Source organism: Gossypium raimondii, chromosome 11, assembly GCF_025698545.1.
Source record: "Gossypium raimondii isolate GPD5lz chromosome 11, ASM2569854v1, whole genome shotgun sequence".
Lineage (NCBI taxonomy): Eukaryota > Viridiplantae > Streptophyta > Magnoliopsida > Malvales > Malvaceae > Gossypium > Gossypium raimondii.
Window position 1 is genome coordinate 48,910,800 of NC_068575.1, and position 12,749 is coordinate 48,923,548.

A 12,749-nucleotide genomic window follows, 5' to 3' on the forward strand; every position below is an offset into this window, starting at 1 on the left:
ACTTTTTCTCCAGTCGTTAAGCATGTCACGGTTCGGACTGTGATCAGCATGGCAGCCATTCATGATTGGCCTATTTTTTAGATGGACATTTACAATGCTTTTCTTCAAGGGGACTTGTACGAAGAAGTTTATATGGAACTTCCGGTTGGTTTTCGCAACCAGGGGGAGTCTCGTGTATGTCGCCTGCGCAAGTCATTGTATGGTCTGAAGCAAGCTTCTCGACAGTGGAATTTGAAGCTTACCGAGGCCTTAATAAGAGGAGGATATGTACAAAGCAAGTATGATTATTCCTTGTTCACAAAAAGGGATGGAGGTAACATGGTTGTTTTACTCATCTATGTAGATGATCTGTTAATTACAGGCAGTAGTGTTAGCATGATAAATGAGTTGAAACAGCTTTTGCATCAGAATTTTAAGATGAAAGATTTAGGTGTGTTGAAGTATTTTCTTGGAATAGAAGTGATGAGATCGAACAAAGGGATTATATTGAATCAGTGAAAATATACTTTGGAGTTGATAGCTGATTTAGGATTAGGGGAAGCAAAGTCAGTATGTACACCACTTGAGCAGAATCAGAAGCTCACATCAGTTGAATATGATGAGTCGGTACAAACAAAGGTTGATAGAGATGATTTAATCACGGATGTTACAATGTATCAAAGGCTGTTGGGAAGATTGCTATATTTGACGAATACACGACCGGACATAATGTTTGCGGTTCAACATTTGAGTCAGTTCATGCACAGACTGAAAAAATCACATTTGGAAGCTGCTTTTCGGGTGGTATGATACATAAGGAAAAACCCTGGCCAAGGCATTTTACTATCTGCAGCAAGCAAATCACAATTGATTGCTTTTTGTGATTCTGATTGGGCTTCATGTCCCATGTCTAGGAGGTCGGTGACCGGTTTCTGTGTTAAAATTGGAGAATCCCTTATTTCATGGAAGTCAAAAAAACAAACCACAGTCTCTCGATCATCAGCAGAAGCTGAATATAGAAGAATGGCAATGGTTGTAGCAGAGGTTATATGGTTGAATGGCTTATTGAGGGAAGTTAGTCCTAGTCAGTTTGATAAATCCTTGGTTTTTCAAATAGTAAGGCAGCGTTGCAAATTGCTGCTAATCCTGTTTTTCATGAACGGACGAAACATATAGAAATTGATTGTCATTTTGTAAGAGATAAAATCAAGGATGGAACGATTCAGATGCAGCATATTGGAACAACTGAGCAACTTGCTGATTTGATGACAAAAGCTTTAAGCATCAAGCAACATGAGTGCTTAGTATCCAAGTTAGGGGTTAAAGATATATATCAACCCTCAACTTGAGGGGGAGTGTTGAGAAGTTAAGAAAGTTAGTAGTTAGTAGAGTTAGGTATATGCAAGTTAGTTTGTTTGTTAAACAAAAGTCTATAAATGTAAACATACTATTAGTATTGAAGGATGTATGAGAGTGATCATTTCAACACTCATCAAGTCAATAGATCATTTGGAGGTTTCACTGTACAGTAGCCTCTTATACACCAAAAGCAGCAACATTGGTACTATATGCCCAAGAAATTAGATATTACCTCAGTCGACTGAATTGTAATGCAAGAAAGATACCTAATAAAAGGGGGTTTCTAAGATATTAGCTAATCTTTTATCGGGTGTTCCCATTACCAAAGCCTCGACTCTGCATTAAACTTTTGCCTGCTTTACATACTTGTAATGGAGAATGCTCTTCAACAGGCTGAGCAGCCCTCGGTATCATCCAGACTCGGTATGATCACCCCGAGGTGTTAAGGTGCTTGTTTGGTTGAGATGACAAGCTACTGATACGGTTCATATAGAAGCTGCAGTAGCCTTGTTTCGATGCTTATCAGCTTCACTTGGCTATGGGTTTTCAATGGTGGCCAAGCAGGCGAGCCAATGGAAATTCTAAAAAGATAATGAAGGATGACCTTTCAGCCTCTCTTAGATATTGCACAGTACCATTCATAATCTTTACAAGCTTCTGACTGATGTATAGGCCAAGACCTTCCCTTGAGACACCCTGCCTCTGGTGAAACATCTCCCGAATTAAATCTTCGGGGATACCTGGTGCTGGATGAGTGATCCTGCAACATAATCACTCAAAGTTAACAGCTTCATATTGATTCTTTATATTAGGATATATAGAAACACCACATGATTGCCACACTGCTTGGGAGAGTATGAATACTCACCCAAATAGAAGTTAAAAATAATTTATTTCTACATGCCATAAGTACAATAAATGCATCCTTAAAATGGCTAAAAGAAGGGTGGAAAAGTAAGACCATTCAAATTAGGTAAACAAAGGAAAGCAAGGAAAGAACCCAAGCAGAGAACAAAAACAACAAATTTATCAGTTTGAGGATGTAAACAATACTAATGTCGCTAACCATACTAAAGTTTATGACTACTCTAGTCACTCCCCCCACCCGCCTATTTTACTTCTGCAGAAAAGGGAAAAAGGAAATTAAAAGGCATGTGGTAAATGTGGCGGTTGAGTCATTTCTTATTAAAGAACTTGCCAGATTGCATCAGCTATGAACATGATAAAGCATACAGGAAATGGATTTTACCGAAATTCAAGATAAACAATTTGTATCTTCGTCCCAATACGTTCCTTCCGAGGAATTACCCTGAATGAAACCGATGATTCCTCAAACACAGGAGTGAAGAGGAGTGCATTTGTCAAAAAATCTGAAAGGACTTGCTGAAGCCTCAAATTGTCTCCATACAAGTACATGGATGAGACTTCAGGAGGTAAATCTTGGATCACCTGAACTTGCCGCTCTTGGCTCATTAACATAACTTGTTTCAAGACAGCTTCCAAGGCTTCTCCAAGGTTAAACTCCCCGGAGTCCATTTCCATGTAGCTGCACACAGAGCAACCTTTCGTTAAAGAGAGAGAGAGAGAAGAGATAAGGCCAGCTTATGAACAACACCATACAATAATGAGAAATGTTCAATCCATGAAAGATTGATTGTAACAATGAACAAATATGACGCTAACTAAGGTAAGAAGCATATTAAGCACTCTTACCACTCCTCAATGCTTTCAATGTCTGTGTCATCAACAATCTTGGCCATTTGTTCCCGACACATTACACTTGTCCTCAGAAGCTGCCTCTGATTGCTACTCAAATCGGAATCCCCCATCAGACCCTGCATTAATACAATCCCCTTCAAAGGCTTCCTGAGTTCTTGACGGATGTAAGCCAACTTATTGAGGCTACTAGCTGCTGCCTGTTCAGATATCTTCTGCACTTGTAAAGCATACTGAAGCTCCGGGCTAGCCACATGCAAAAAACACAAAATCCCAGTGATCCTTCCATTAGCATCAGTCCTCCTGCTTGCTGAGAGTAATACTTCAACAAATTTACCCTCCTGATCAAAGAACCCAAATAATAGTTTATCTGCATCCTCACCAGCAGTTATCCCATTGAATAATATCCTGAGTTTGGTAAAGGTGTCATGATCCTTCACCCTACAGCCGAACTTGTCTACTGTAAAAACCTCCCCTAGAAGCATCCTATCAATGGCTTCTTCCCTCTTCATACCAGTCAACTTTTGCATTGCATCATTCCACTCCAAGCATCTGCCAACCTCATCAATCATAAAAATTGGGGGAATAAGAGCAGATGGGTTCCTCATAATACCAACATAGTCACCTTGGACACGCGTATATTTGTTCATGGCCATCTTTTGGCTGGTGAGATCTTGCCCAACAAAGCAAATTCCAACAACATTTTCCTTTAAGTCTCGACTACAACATGCATTAACAACCAAGATGATAGGTCCATTATTTTCCTGACAACCAAAAGTCCTAAGCTTGATTTCAATGCTTCGTTCTTCTATACCTGCCATTTCTCATCAACATTAAATGTAAGCATAAATTCAGGAAACACCTAAACAGTGTAAAGGAAATTTGATTGAATAAGTGGAGCCCAATGGACAAAGCTAAAGTGACATTTCCTGCACAAGGAAATGTCCAATTACATGGTTCAATGAAAACCGACGAGACCTAAAAATTAGTCAGCATGATAGCACTAAGTAAGCAACCCATGCTGAACGATACAGAAAACCTTAATCCCAATCCCAATACTCTGATCAGTATGCCTACTAACATGTCACTAGTAAATAACACGGCAATGCACTCCATAATATGATTGCGCTATCTAAAATAGTGGATGCAAATGCAAGTGAAACAGCTTAACCAAAGGTATATATGAAAGAAACAAAAAATATCCACAATGCTGAAATGCAATGTTCAATTAAATAAGGATATAATTTCTAGACCAAAAAAAATAAAAGAAATATCTAATAAGCAGCGAGTTCAAAAGATAAATCCCACTATCACCTTCTAGGGCTAATGAAAGCATGTTCTTGACAACATCAACTGAATCATCCTCAACAAGATCAAACAATGGCATGCCAATTGCTTGCTCAATAGTCAGGTCAGTGAGTTCTGCCGCTTTAGAGTTCCATCCATTTATGTTACCAGAGGAATCAACAGCGAAGATTGGGACAGCAGCAGTCTCAATCAGGCGGACCATTTCATTAGTGACAATACGCAGTTCATCCACCCTCTGAATCCTGTCATCAATGGATGGTACATTCACAATCATTTTGGAATCATCAGCAACCTCGTCTTGCAAGGATCCTTTCAATATCAGCTGTAAGGAATGAATTGCATCCATTTCTATATCCTCCCAAGGCAGGCTACGCCACTTGACAACCTCCAGAAAAGCCTTGAATGATGATCTTGGATGCATCTTTCTTCCATCATCCTTGCCACCAGGATCATGCTTTGCACCACCCCATTTGATCTCTTTAGCTGTATGGGACCGAAACCAAAACAGGAAGTCTTTAGAAGTGATCTTAACAGCAGCCATCCCACAAACTGCCTCTCCAAGAACTGAAGCACCTGGATAGCCAGCTTCCATAAGGCTATCAGTACTTAAGCCCGTACTACTACTATGGTACTCAAGAAGCCATTCTGCTATATCCCTAATTTGTGCCTTTGTAGGGGTAACTCCAAGCAACCAAAATTTCTGTCTGTAGTAAAGTGCGGCCCCATCACACTTAACAAGATCCATAACATTCGGAGATTTAGTAACAATTCCTACAGGGGAATCTCTCAACAGCATGTCACAAAGCACAGTCTGGGTTTGCAGAATATGCTTCTCCCTCATTTGGGCCGCCAAATCCACTTCCTTGTTAATTTGCACTCCAAATACTTGTATAAGAAACTCACAGGCATATCTCAGTGGGAATGGAACAAATCTGGGGCTAGTGTGGTGGCAGACCACTAATCCCCACAATTTTCTTCCCTTGTCTTGTTCACTGTCCATCTCATCATCATTCTCATTGATAGTTACTGACATCACAAGAGATGCAATTGACCCCATACTTGCCATATACTGTGCATGACACCCATGAGGAGATCTTAACGTGGATCCACAGAGACTTAATGGTTGAGCTAATCCTTTGTCTTGAATCACCTTAACTGGTTGGGCAGAACAATCACATATCATTCTAATTTTGTTTTTCATGAAAAGGAATCTTGAGGCTTGTGGTATGTCAGTAGCTGGGTAGTGCAAGCCTAGATAAGGTTCCAAATCAGGTCTACGGCTTTCAGCAATTACTTCTCCATGTTCGTCTTCATGAAATTTATAAACCATTATCCTATCATAACCTGTCAAATCACTAACTTCCTTAACTAAAACATCACATAACAGAGATATGTTCCCACTTGGCAAGGACTGCAACCTTGAAATGGCTTTCGCTGCCAGCTTATAGGACTTCAATGCGCCAGCAGCTGTTACTGGCACCTCGGCTGGGTTAACTGGTTCTAGATCTATAACAAGCGCAGCTTCGATCCTATGCAAAATGGCATAAAAGGGCTTGCCTGATGTTTTACAATGAACCAAGATCGGATTGAGAAGGTTAACTTCCCCAAAATTAGCAGCTTTCTGCAAGGCCGTTGCACCAGGAGAACTAAACAGTGTTCTCACATCACTTCCATAAGTCAGAGCCTCTTGCTGCTCTATGTTTGGAACAGCATGAGGCGCCAAGTCCAACATTTCTGGAGCGTTTTCACTATAAGCAAGAACAGTGAAGTTTTGCTCATCAACAGCAATTAAGCAACCAAAGGGCTGAATTAGACTCCCTCTTTGCATCTTTTGAAGGTAAGCTGACACAGTAGAAGATGGAACATTACTGGTTGAACTTGAAATGTTGAAGTCAATAGAAGTGGAGTAATCAAAGAGCCTCTTGGACTCTTCAAAATCCACATGTAGCTTGGCATCGATTGTGGTTTGCGCAATCACACGAGCATTTTGCTTTGACCGTGCCGAACTGCTCCTAGAACAGTTACTCTTGTTTGTTGACATGGATGACATTTTCTCAAACACCCTTTTTTTCCTCTTTCTTCTTCTTCTTCTTCAACCCATATAAATGTAATATCTCAAAATCAGCATGACCAAAAGAAAAACCTAAAGCTCTATATGGAATCTGTTACTGTTTGTACAGCCAATGCCAGGACAAAACTTGAGACTTCACCAACATAGTCCATAAGTAAATTGAAATTCCCATACTAAAAGAATCCTATTTGTTGCCAGCACGAATCTACTGGACCCGGGAATCATGACCAAAGTAAAAATCCCTCAACAACCATTAAAAAAAGAAGAAAAAGTTACCAGCTTTTTCTCTCAGATAGATAATTCTGATGATTCCATTCTCAACCCCAAAATAAAAAGGCACCAATGAAATCAAAAGGCTCGGCAGAAAAATAGATTCCACCACCTTGGGCAGGTTCCTCGTAATTTGCCCCTCTAAAATCCTAAACAAAAAGAAACCAAGTAATCAACTCATTACTCTAAACTGTTTCCATTGACAAAGCCCAAGCCCCAGAAGAAAAAGCCGATGCTGAAGAAACTAATAAAATGATGACACTGTATGTGAATTGAAGAGGTAGTTAATAGGAAAGAAAAATTGCGTATTACTGGGAAAGAGTGCTGGACTTAATGAAAGGAAAAAATAGTTACGGCAACTATTATATAGAGAGAGTGGAGGAGGCTCCAGGAGCAGAGAGATGAATTTCAGGGCGGAACTCCTGCTGCTGTCTGATTGAGAATTGACAATTGACAATTGAGACCCGAGATGGCTTGTGTTCGGTCCCGTCTTTTCTGGCTCCGAGTTTATGCAATTTTATGAGGGGCTTAGAAATGGCTTTTTGCCTACCTACCTCTTTAAACTAACTATTATTATAAAAACTTTTTATTAATCTAGTATCACAAAATAATTTAATAAATTAGTTGAAATTTGAACAAAAATCATATCAAAAGTACACTGACAAGTGTGTAGGATAAGATCCAACTTCTCTCTTCATTTCCTTTATTTTTTTTATACTCTAATTTAAAATAAAATAAATTTCCTTATTTAAAAGAAAAAAAGAAAAACCCAATGACTTCGGATTTTACATGGTGCTATCATCATCATCACCGCCACAACTCACAGCTAACTACCAAACAGGCTAAAACCATCATCACGTGCGTCGTCGTGACATATCTCTTTAACGTCGCTGTCTGTACTGTTACCGAGCTCCCAACTGTCTCGGTGTTTTCGCACTACAATGTTTCATCTATTTGATATTTTATTAGTAAATTAGAAGCTGTTACATTAATTAAAAGAAAATAAAATTTCTAAAATCTTAAATAATATTAATTACTTGATTCACTAAAAATATTCTGTATCTTAAATTTTTAAGTCAATTTTACAATTTAAGTCTAATCATATTCAAATTCGAGTTTAGATGATATTTAAGTAGAATCCTAATCAAAACCATTTTAGTCCATTTTACCATCTAAAATTAATCTTATTCAAGCTAGAATGTTTATTACTTGTATTCTAAAAATAAGGGGACAATGCGTTTCAACATATTCAAACTCGTGTCCTCCCACATTAGCAATAATACTCATACCAATCGAATTCAATTCTTCATTTTAATTAATTTTAAATTTAAATAGTTTACATCAAGTCAGGGAAAAAACTGTGATTGGATATGCATCCTTTCCAAATCAAGAAAAAAACTGTTAACTGATTGTATTGACTTTAAATTTGGTGTAGATCAAGCTTCTTTGAGTTTCAATTTATCGCTGAATAATTCACCATAAACAAAGATCTTGACTTAACAGAGCTTCTAGCAGAATACAACTAAAAGCCTAAAAGTAGTATCAACATCTGGAAGGAGAAAATAGATTCTTATCATAGGCAATGCAGCAATTTTCAATTCTATGGGAAAAACATAAACAAGCCATCATTGGTTGTGCATGTATGAAAATAGATGAGACACACGATACTGATAGAATCACATAGCTGTTGGTGTGTGTTTCCATTTACTAATATGGTAAAGAAAATTTTGTATGTCAACCAACTTACAAAGCAATCTGAGCTCAAAAGAATCCACTACTGCCAACACAAACTTATTGCTCTCCATGTTGCTCCAAAGACAAGCAGCCAATTTGGAGAAAGAATGAGATACGATCTCGATGATACAAAACTATAACAACTTTGAATTTATACGTGTTTCTATAAACTATTGAAGAAAATAATGTAGATCTCACCAGTTACAACAGTATGAAATCCGAGATGCTCAAATCTCAACTCATCGTCACAGCTGAAAGAGAAGTGTTGTACGAATGGTACATTTGAGCGAAATTCAAGCATAATTGACGATCTCTGTCATCCCCCCAGCCACCCCAGCCCTTAAACCCAGCTTTATACCCAGGTTGATTGTCATACACATGGACACCCCATTCTGATCTGATATTAGCAACCCTATCAATGTCATCTACTTGCATGTTCACTGATCCATTATCAATGCAAGCATTAGTCTGCCCTTGGCCCTGATGCAAACCGCATTTCCCGAAGTGAACTGCACTAGTCCTTGGACCTCGTAACGTGTACACTGGACTGCCAAACGAAGGATAGACTGTCGCCCACATTGTTATATCCCAATTGTAATCATCAAAGAAGCAAAACTCTTTAGCCTTCCTGTGGATTTTTCTCCAAACAGTCCAATTGAAGGCATAACCTACATTTCCCATTCTCTCTGCAATCAAACTATCCCATCCTTCCCCTCTTAAATTCACATCACAAGGTGCCAGATTTGCAGCATAGCAATCCGGGCATTTGATAGGCTTCAGCGAAACAAGAAGCTGTAGGTTGCGATATGCGTTGGGGTAAATGAAGTGATCCTCCTCTATGAAAAGAATATGCCCATTGTGCCCTCTGGTCTCCTTCAACCCATCCCACACAGTGTTCATCATCCACCACCAATGATGCTTCAAAGAAACTATCCTCGGAGACCGGTGGTTCCCATACTGATCAGGACTCCCAACACAATGTTTCTTCCCAGCATCATCTTTTTCCTTACAGTCATTTGATGAAACACCTGGAAAACTGTCGGGAAACACATGAGGCGAAAACGGGGCAAATATCTGCTTCACTTGGCAAAATTTGATCCCTTCCACAATCTTATTCATGTCTTCAAAGTAGCCATCGTGGCTAACTATCAACAATGTTTCACTTATGCCCACAACCTTGGACAAGCTCTTAACAACCACTTGGAGATATTGCGGCCGATTATGCACGTATAAAACAATGGTTATATGATCTTTAGCTAACTTAGGATACAGATCTCTATTCCTAGGGGGCATCTGGTTTATCTTTGCCAATCGAATCGAAAACTCATTCTGTTTAGGAAGGTTGAGTTTCTCACTAAAGCTCTGAATATCAGTGAATTCACTTAAATCTTCATCTAATTCACTTAAACCTGGTGTTGTATTGGTCCTAAGAGAAACTATCAAAAGTAAAACTCCTAATAAGGTAACTACAACTACAGATAGCAAACGTTTAAGAGCTGCATCTTTCAAACGCAGTTTCTTGCAATTAGCCATAGAACAAACAATACACAACATCAACCAACTACCAACTCAAATTTCTCTCTTCACACAAATACCACAAAAATCAAAAAAAAAATCATAGACAACCAAACAGCAAAGAATAAAAGCAACCCAGTTTACAAGAAACTGAATAAGTAAAAGGGTAAGTGCCAAAACCCTCAAAGGACAGTTCTTTAACACTGAGCTTCTTCCTTGCGGCAACAGAGATCAATGGTTTTAGCGGTTAAAGAGAAACCCCCAAAACTCATGGGAAATGGGGATCAATGTTAGGTTTCGAGGGACGTCGAGAGATCGAGAAAGTGTAAATAAATGAAAATAGGAGATGGATGAAATAGCAGCCATGGCTGCCCGTAATCAGAAAGATCAACGGTGTAAATTACTTGGTTGACGGATTCAAAGTAAGAAAAGAAGAAAAAGAAAAAAAGAAGGTAAATTCAACAAGGAGAAATTGACTTTCGTTAAAGACTAAGACGGTGGTAAAGTTCATAAACACAAGTTTGAAAAAAAAAAAAAAACCTCGAAGTAATTAATCTTAAAATTAGAGGTAATAATGTGCGGGTCAAGCTTATGTAAGGTAGTTTAAGATCGAGCTTCACTCGAAAAATAAACTTATTTTTTTTTCAAGTTTAATCTAATTAAAAAAAAGTAAATTCAGATCTGATCCGATTCAGTTATATTTGATATTTTTAGATTAATTTTTATTTTAAAATATCTTTTAAAATATAATACACTAAAAATATTAAAATAAAAGTTTTAACATATTAAAATAAATTAAAAATATTTATATTAAAAACACGATCATAAATATAATAAATGTTATAAATATCTTATTAAGTGGATGTCCATGAATCCATGATCAAGATAAAGTTTTAATATACTTTAAATTCTAATAATAGTTATTAGAATTAGATATTTACTTTTTTATACTTCTTATACCTATAAATAAAGACTACGATGAAGAATTGTAATCACTATTTTTTATTAATAAAGTACATTTTCTATTGTTTTTATATTTTTTTGTTCTTTATTCTCCCCCTTTCTCTTTAATTTATAACACGTTATCAGCACGATCTTGCTCAAAGTGATAGTTCTTTTTATCGACGATCAAATTTATCTTTCACGATTTTCAATATCTTTGGCAGCAAGATGCAAAGTTTTTACAAGAAGTTTCTTTTATTTAATATTTCATATCTGATTATTATTTTTCATTCTTTTCTCATTATACGTTATCATTGTTTTGATTAACTTAATTATTTTACTTTTTGTTCTTAAGGATGGTGAAAGATTTGATACCGTTATCTATATGAAATCGAGAAGTAAGATTCACTCTTAAAGTTTGCTTTTGATATTTGCTTGGGGATGATCTATTTTCTTCATTACAAAGGATGTTCATAATCACTACTTCTCATCCATGGTAATGTAAGTCAATCTAATCAATTTCTTTTGAAATTTGATTTGATTTCTATTAAAAGTTCAATTTATATAATTCACTATCTGTATCTCTATGAATTTATAAAACCCTTCACATATTTAGTTATTGGGATTTTATGTGGAGATAAATATTTTTTTCATTTTTAATAGAATTGATTGGTTTAATTTTGATTTTGATTAAGATATATGATTATTGCGAATATGAGTAAAAATACTTACTTGTGATGAACTTTGGGATATTCACCCTATTTGTGATAATTTCATATCATTGTAAAATTCAAGATGAAATTACGTCATAAGAGGTGGAGGTTGGAAAATATTTATGTTTAAACTTTTATAGTTGTAAAATTATTTTGTATTATGTTGTGGTATGATATATAAAATATATATTATCTAACCACAATGATTTATTAGTGACATGAATTTATTATTTGTTACGTTTAATATATGTTTTATTTATACCTATTCATTTATTTTATATGAATAAATAAAATTTTATTTAAAATAAATTAAGCATTCATTAAGATTATACAATAAAATGATTATATGCTCTTGAAGAGCTAATATTGCATCAAACTATTAAAAAAACTCTTTAAGAGCTTATATTTTAGCTCCTTGTAATGCAAAATTTTATAAAATATAATAGTATTTTTCAGATCAAGAAGATATATGTTGAATATAACATTCATGTGTTTTACATTAAAACTATATATATAAATAACATGAGATACTCATGTAATTGTTTTATATATATATATTCCTCGAATGAATACACTACACTATGATTGAAATATTTAATGTGCTCTTGCAGTAGCAATATTGTGAAAATGACTTTAATAGTATTTTCGAACAATCTTATACTTTCTAGTGGCTAAGCAAAATAATATATTACTAATGAAAACTATGAAATTCTTCCCACTAGTTTTGCTTCATTTCTGAAGTGAATGTAGCAGATATAATAATTATGAAAAATGAAAATATAGAGATCATGATTGTTGTTGTAATTGAGGATGTGATTGGAGACTAATCATGACAACATGAATAGATAGATTTTGATTTGAAATACAAGCATGTTTTACAATAGTGATTATGAAATAAAAAATTTATTGGTATGTTTATAGGTTCGTCCTAGTAAATCTATTGCATTCCCAAGTGAATGCAAAAGAAAATATAAATAATATTGTTTCAAGATTTGGTAATACAAAATTAGTCGAAAGCTCGTAAGAGTTAATGTATTATTATCTTGTGATGGTTAATCCATTGGTTTTAAAATATATTTATAATGGATCACATATTGAGATTGGAAATGAAGATAAATATTATTTTAGATATTTGAAGATTT

At 36.0% G+C, this 12,749-nt stretch overlaps 2 protein-coding genes across 2 annotated transcripts; both read right to left on the reverse strand.

The window, feature by feature from the left end:
* Positions 1 to 1,412: 1,412 nt before the first annotated feature.
* On the reverse strand, positions 1,413 to 7,256 carry LOC105803411 (phytochrome C). The gene is made up of 4 exons (XM_012635575.2): positions 4,369 to 7,256; positions 3,052 to 3,868; positions 2,588 to 2,884; positions 1,413 to 2,098 (listed from the first exon to the last, which is right to left on the reverse strand). The coding sequence occupies exons 1-4, from the start codon at positions 6,410 to 6,412 to the stop codon at positions 1,885 to 1,887; spliced, it is 3,372 nt and encodes a 1,123-aa protein (XP_012491029.1). The 5' UTR covers positions 6,413 to 7,256; the 3' UTR covers positions 1,413 to 1,884.
* A 1,115-nt stretch (positions 7,257 to 8,371) lies between these two features.
* On the reverse strand, positions 8,372 to 10,424 carry LOC105803412 (alpha-1,6-mannosyl-glycoprotein 2-beta-N-acetylglucosaminyltransferase). The gene has a single exon (XM_012635579.2). It carries the CDS (start codon positions 9,989 to 9,991, stop codon positions 8,672 to 8,674), a length of 1,320 nt encoding a protein of 439 aa, XP_012491033.1. The 5' UTR covers positions 9,992 to 10,424; the 3' UTR covers positions 8,372 to 8,671.
* Positions 10,425 to 12,749: the final 2,325 nt, after the last annotated feature.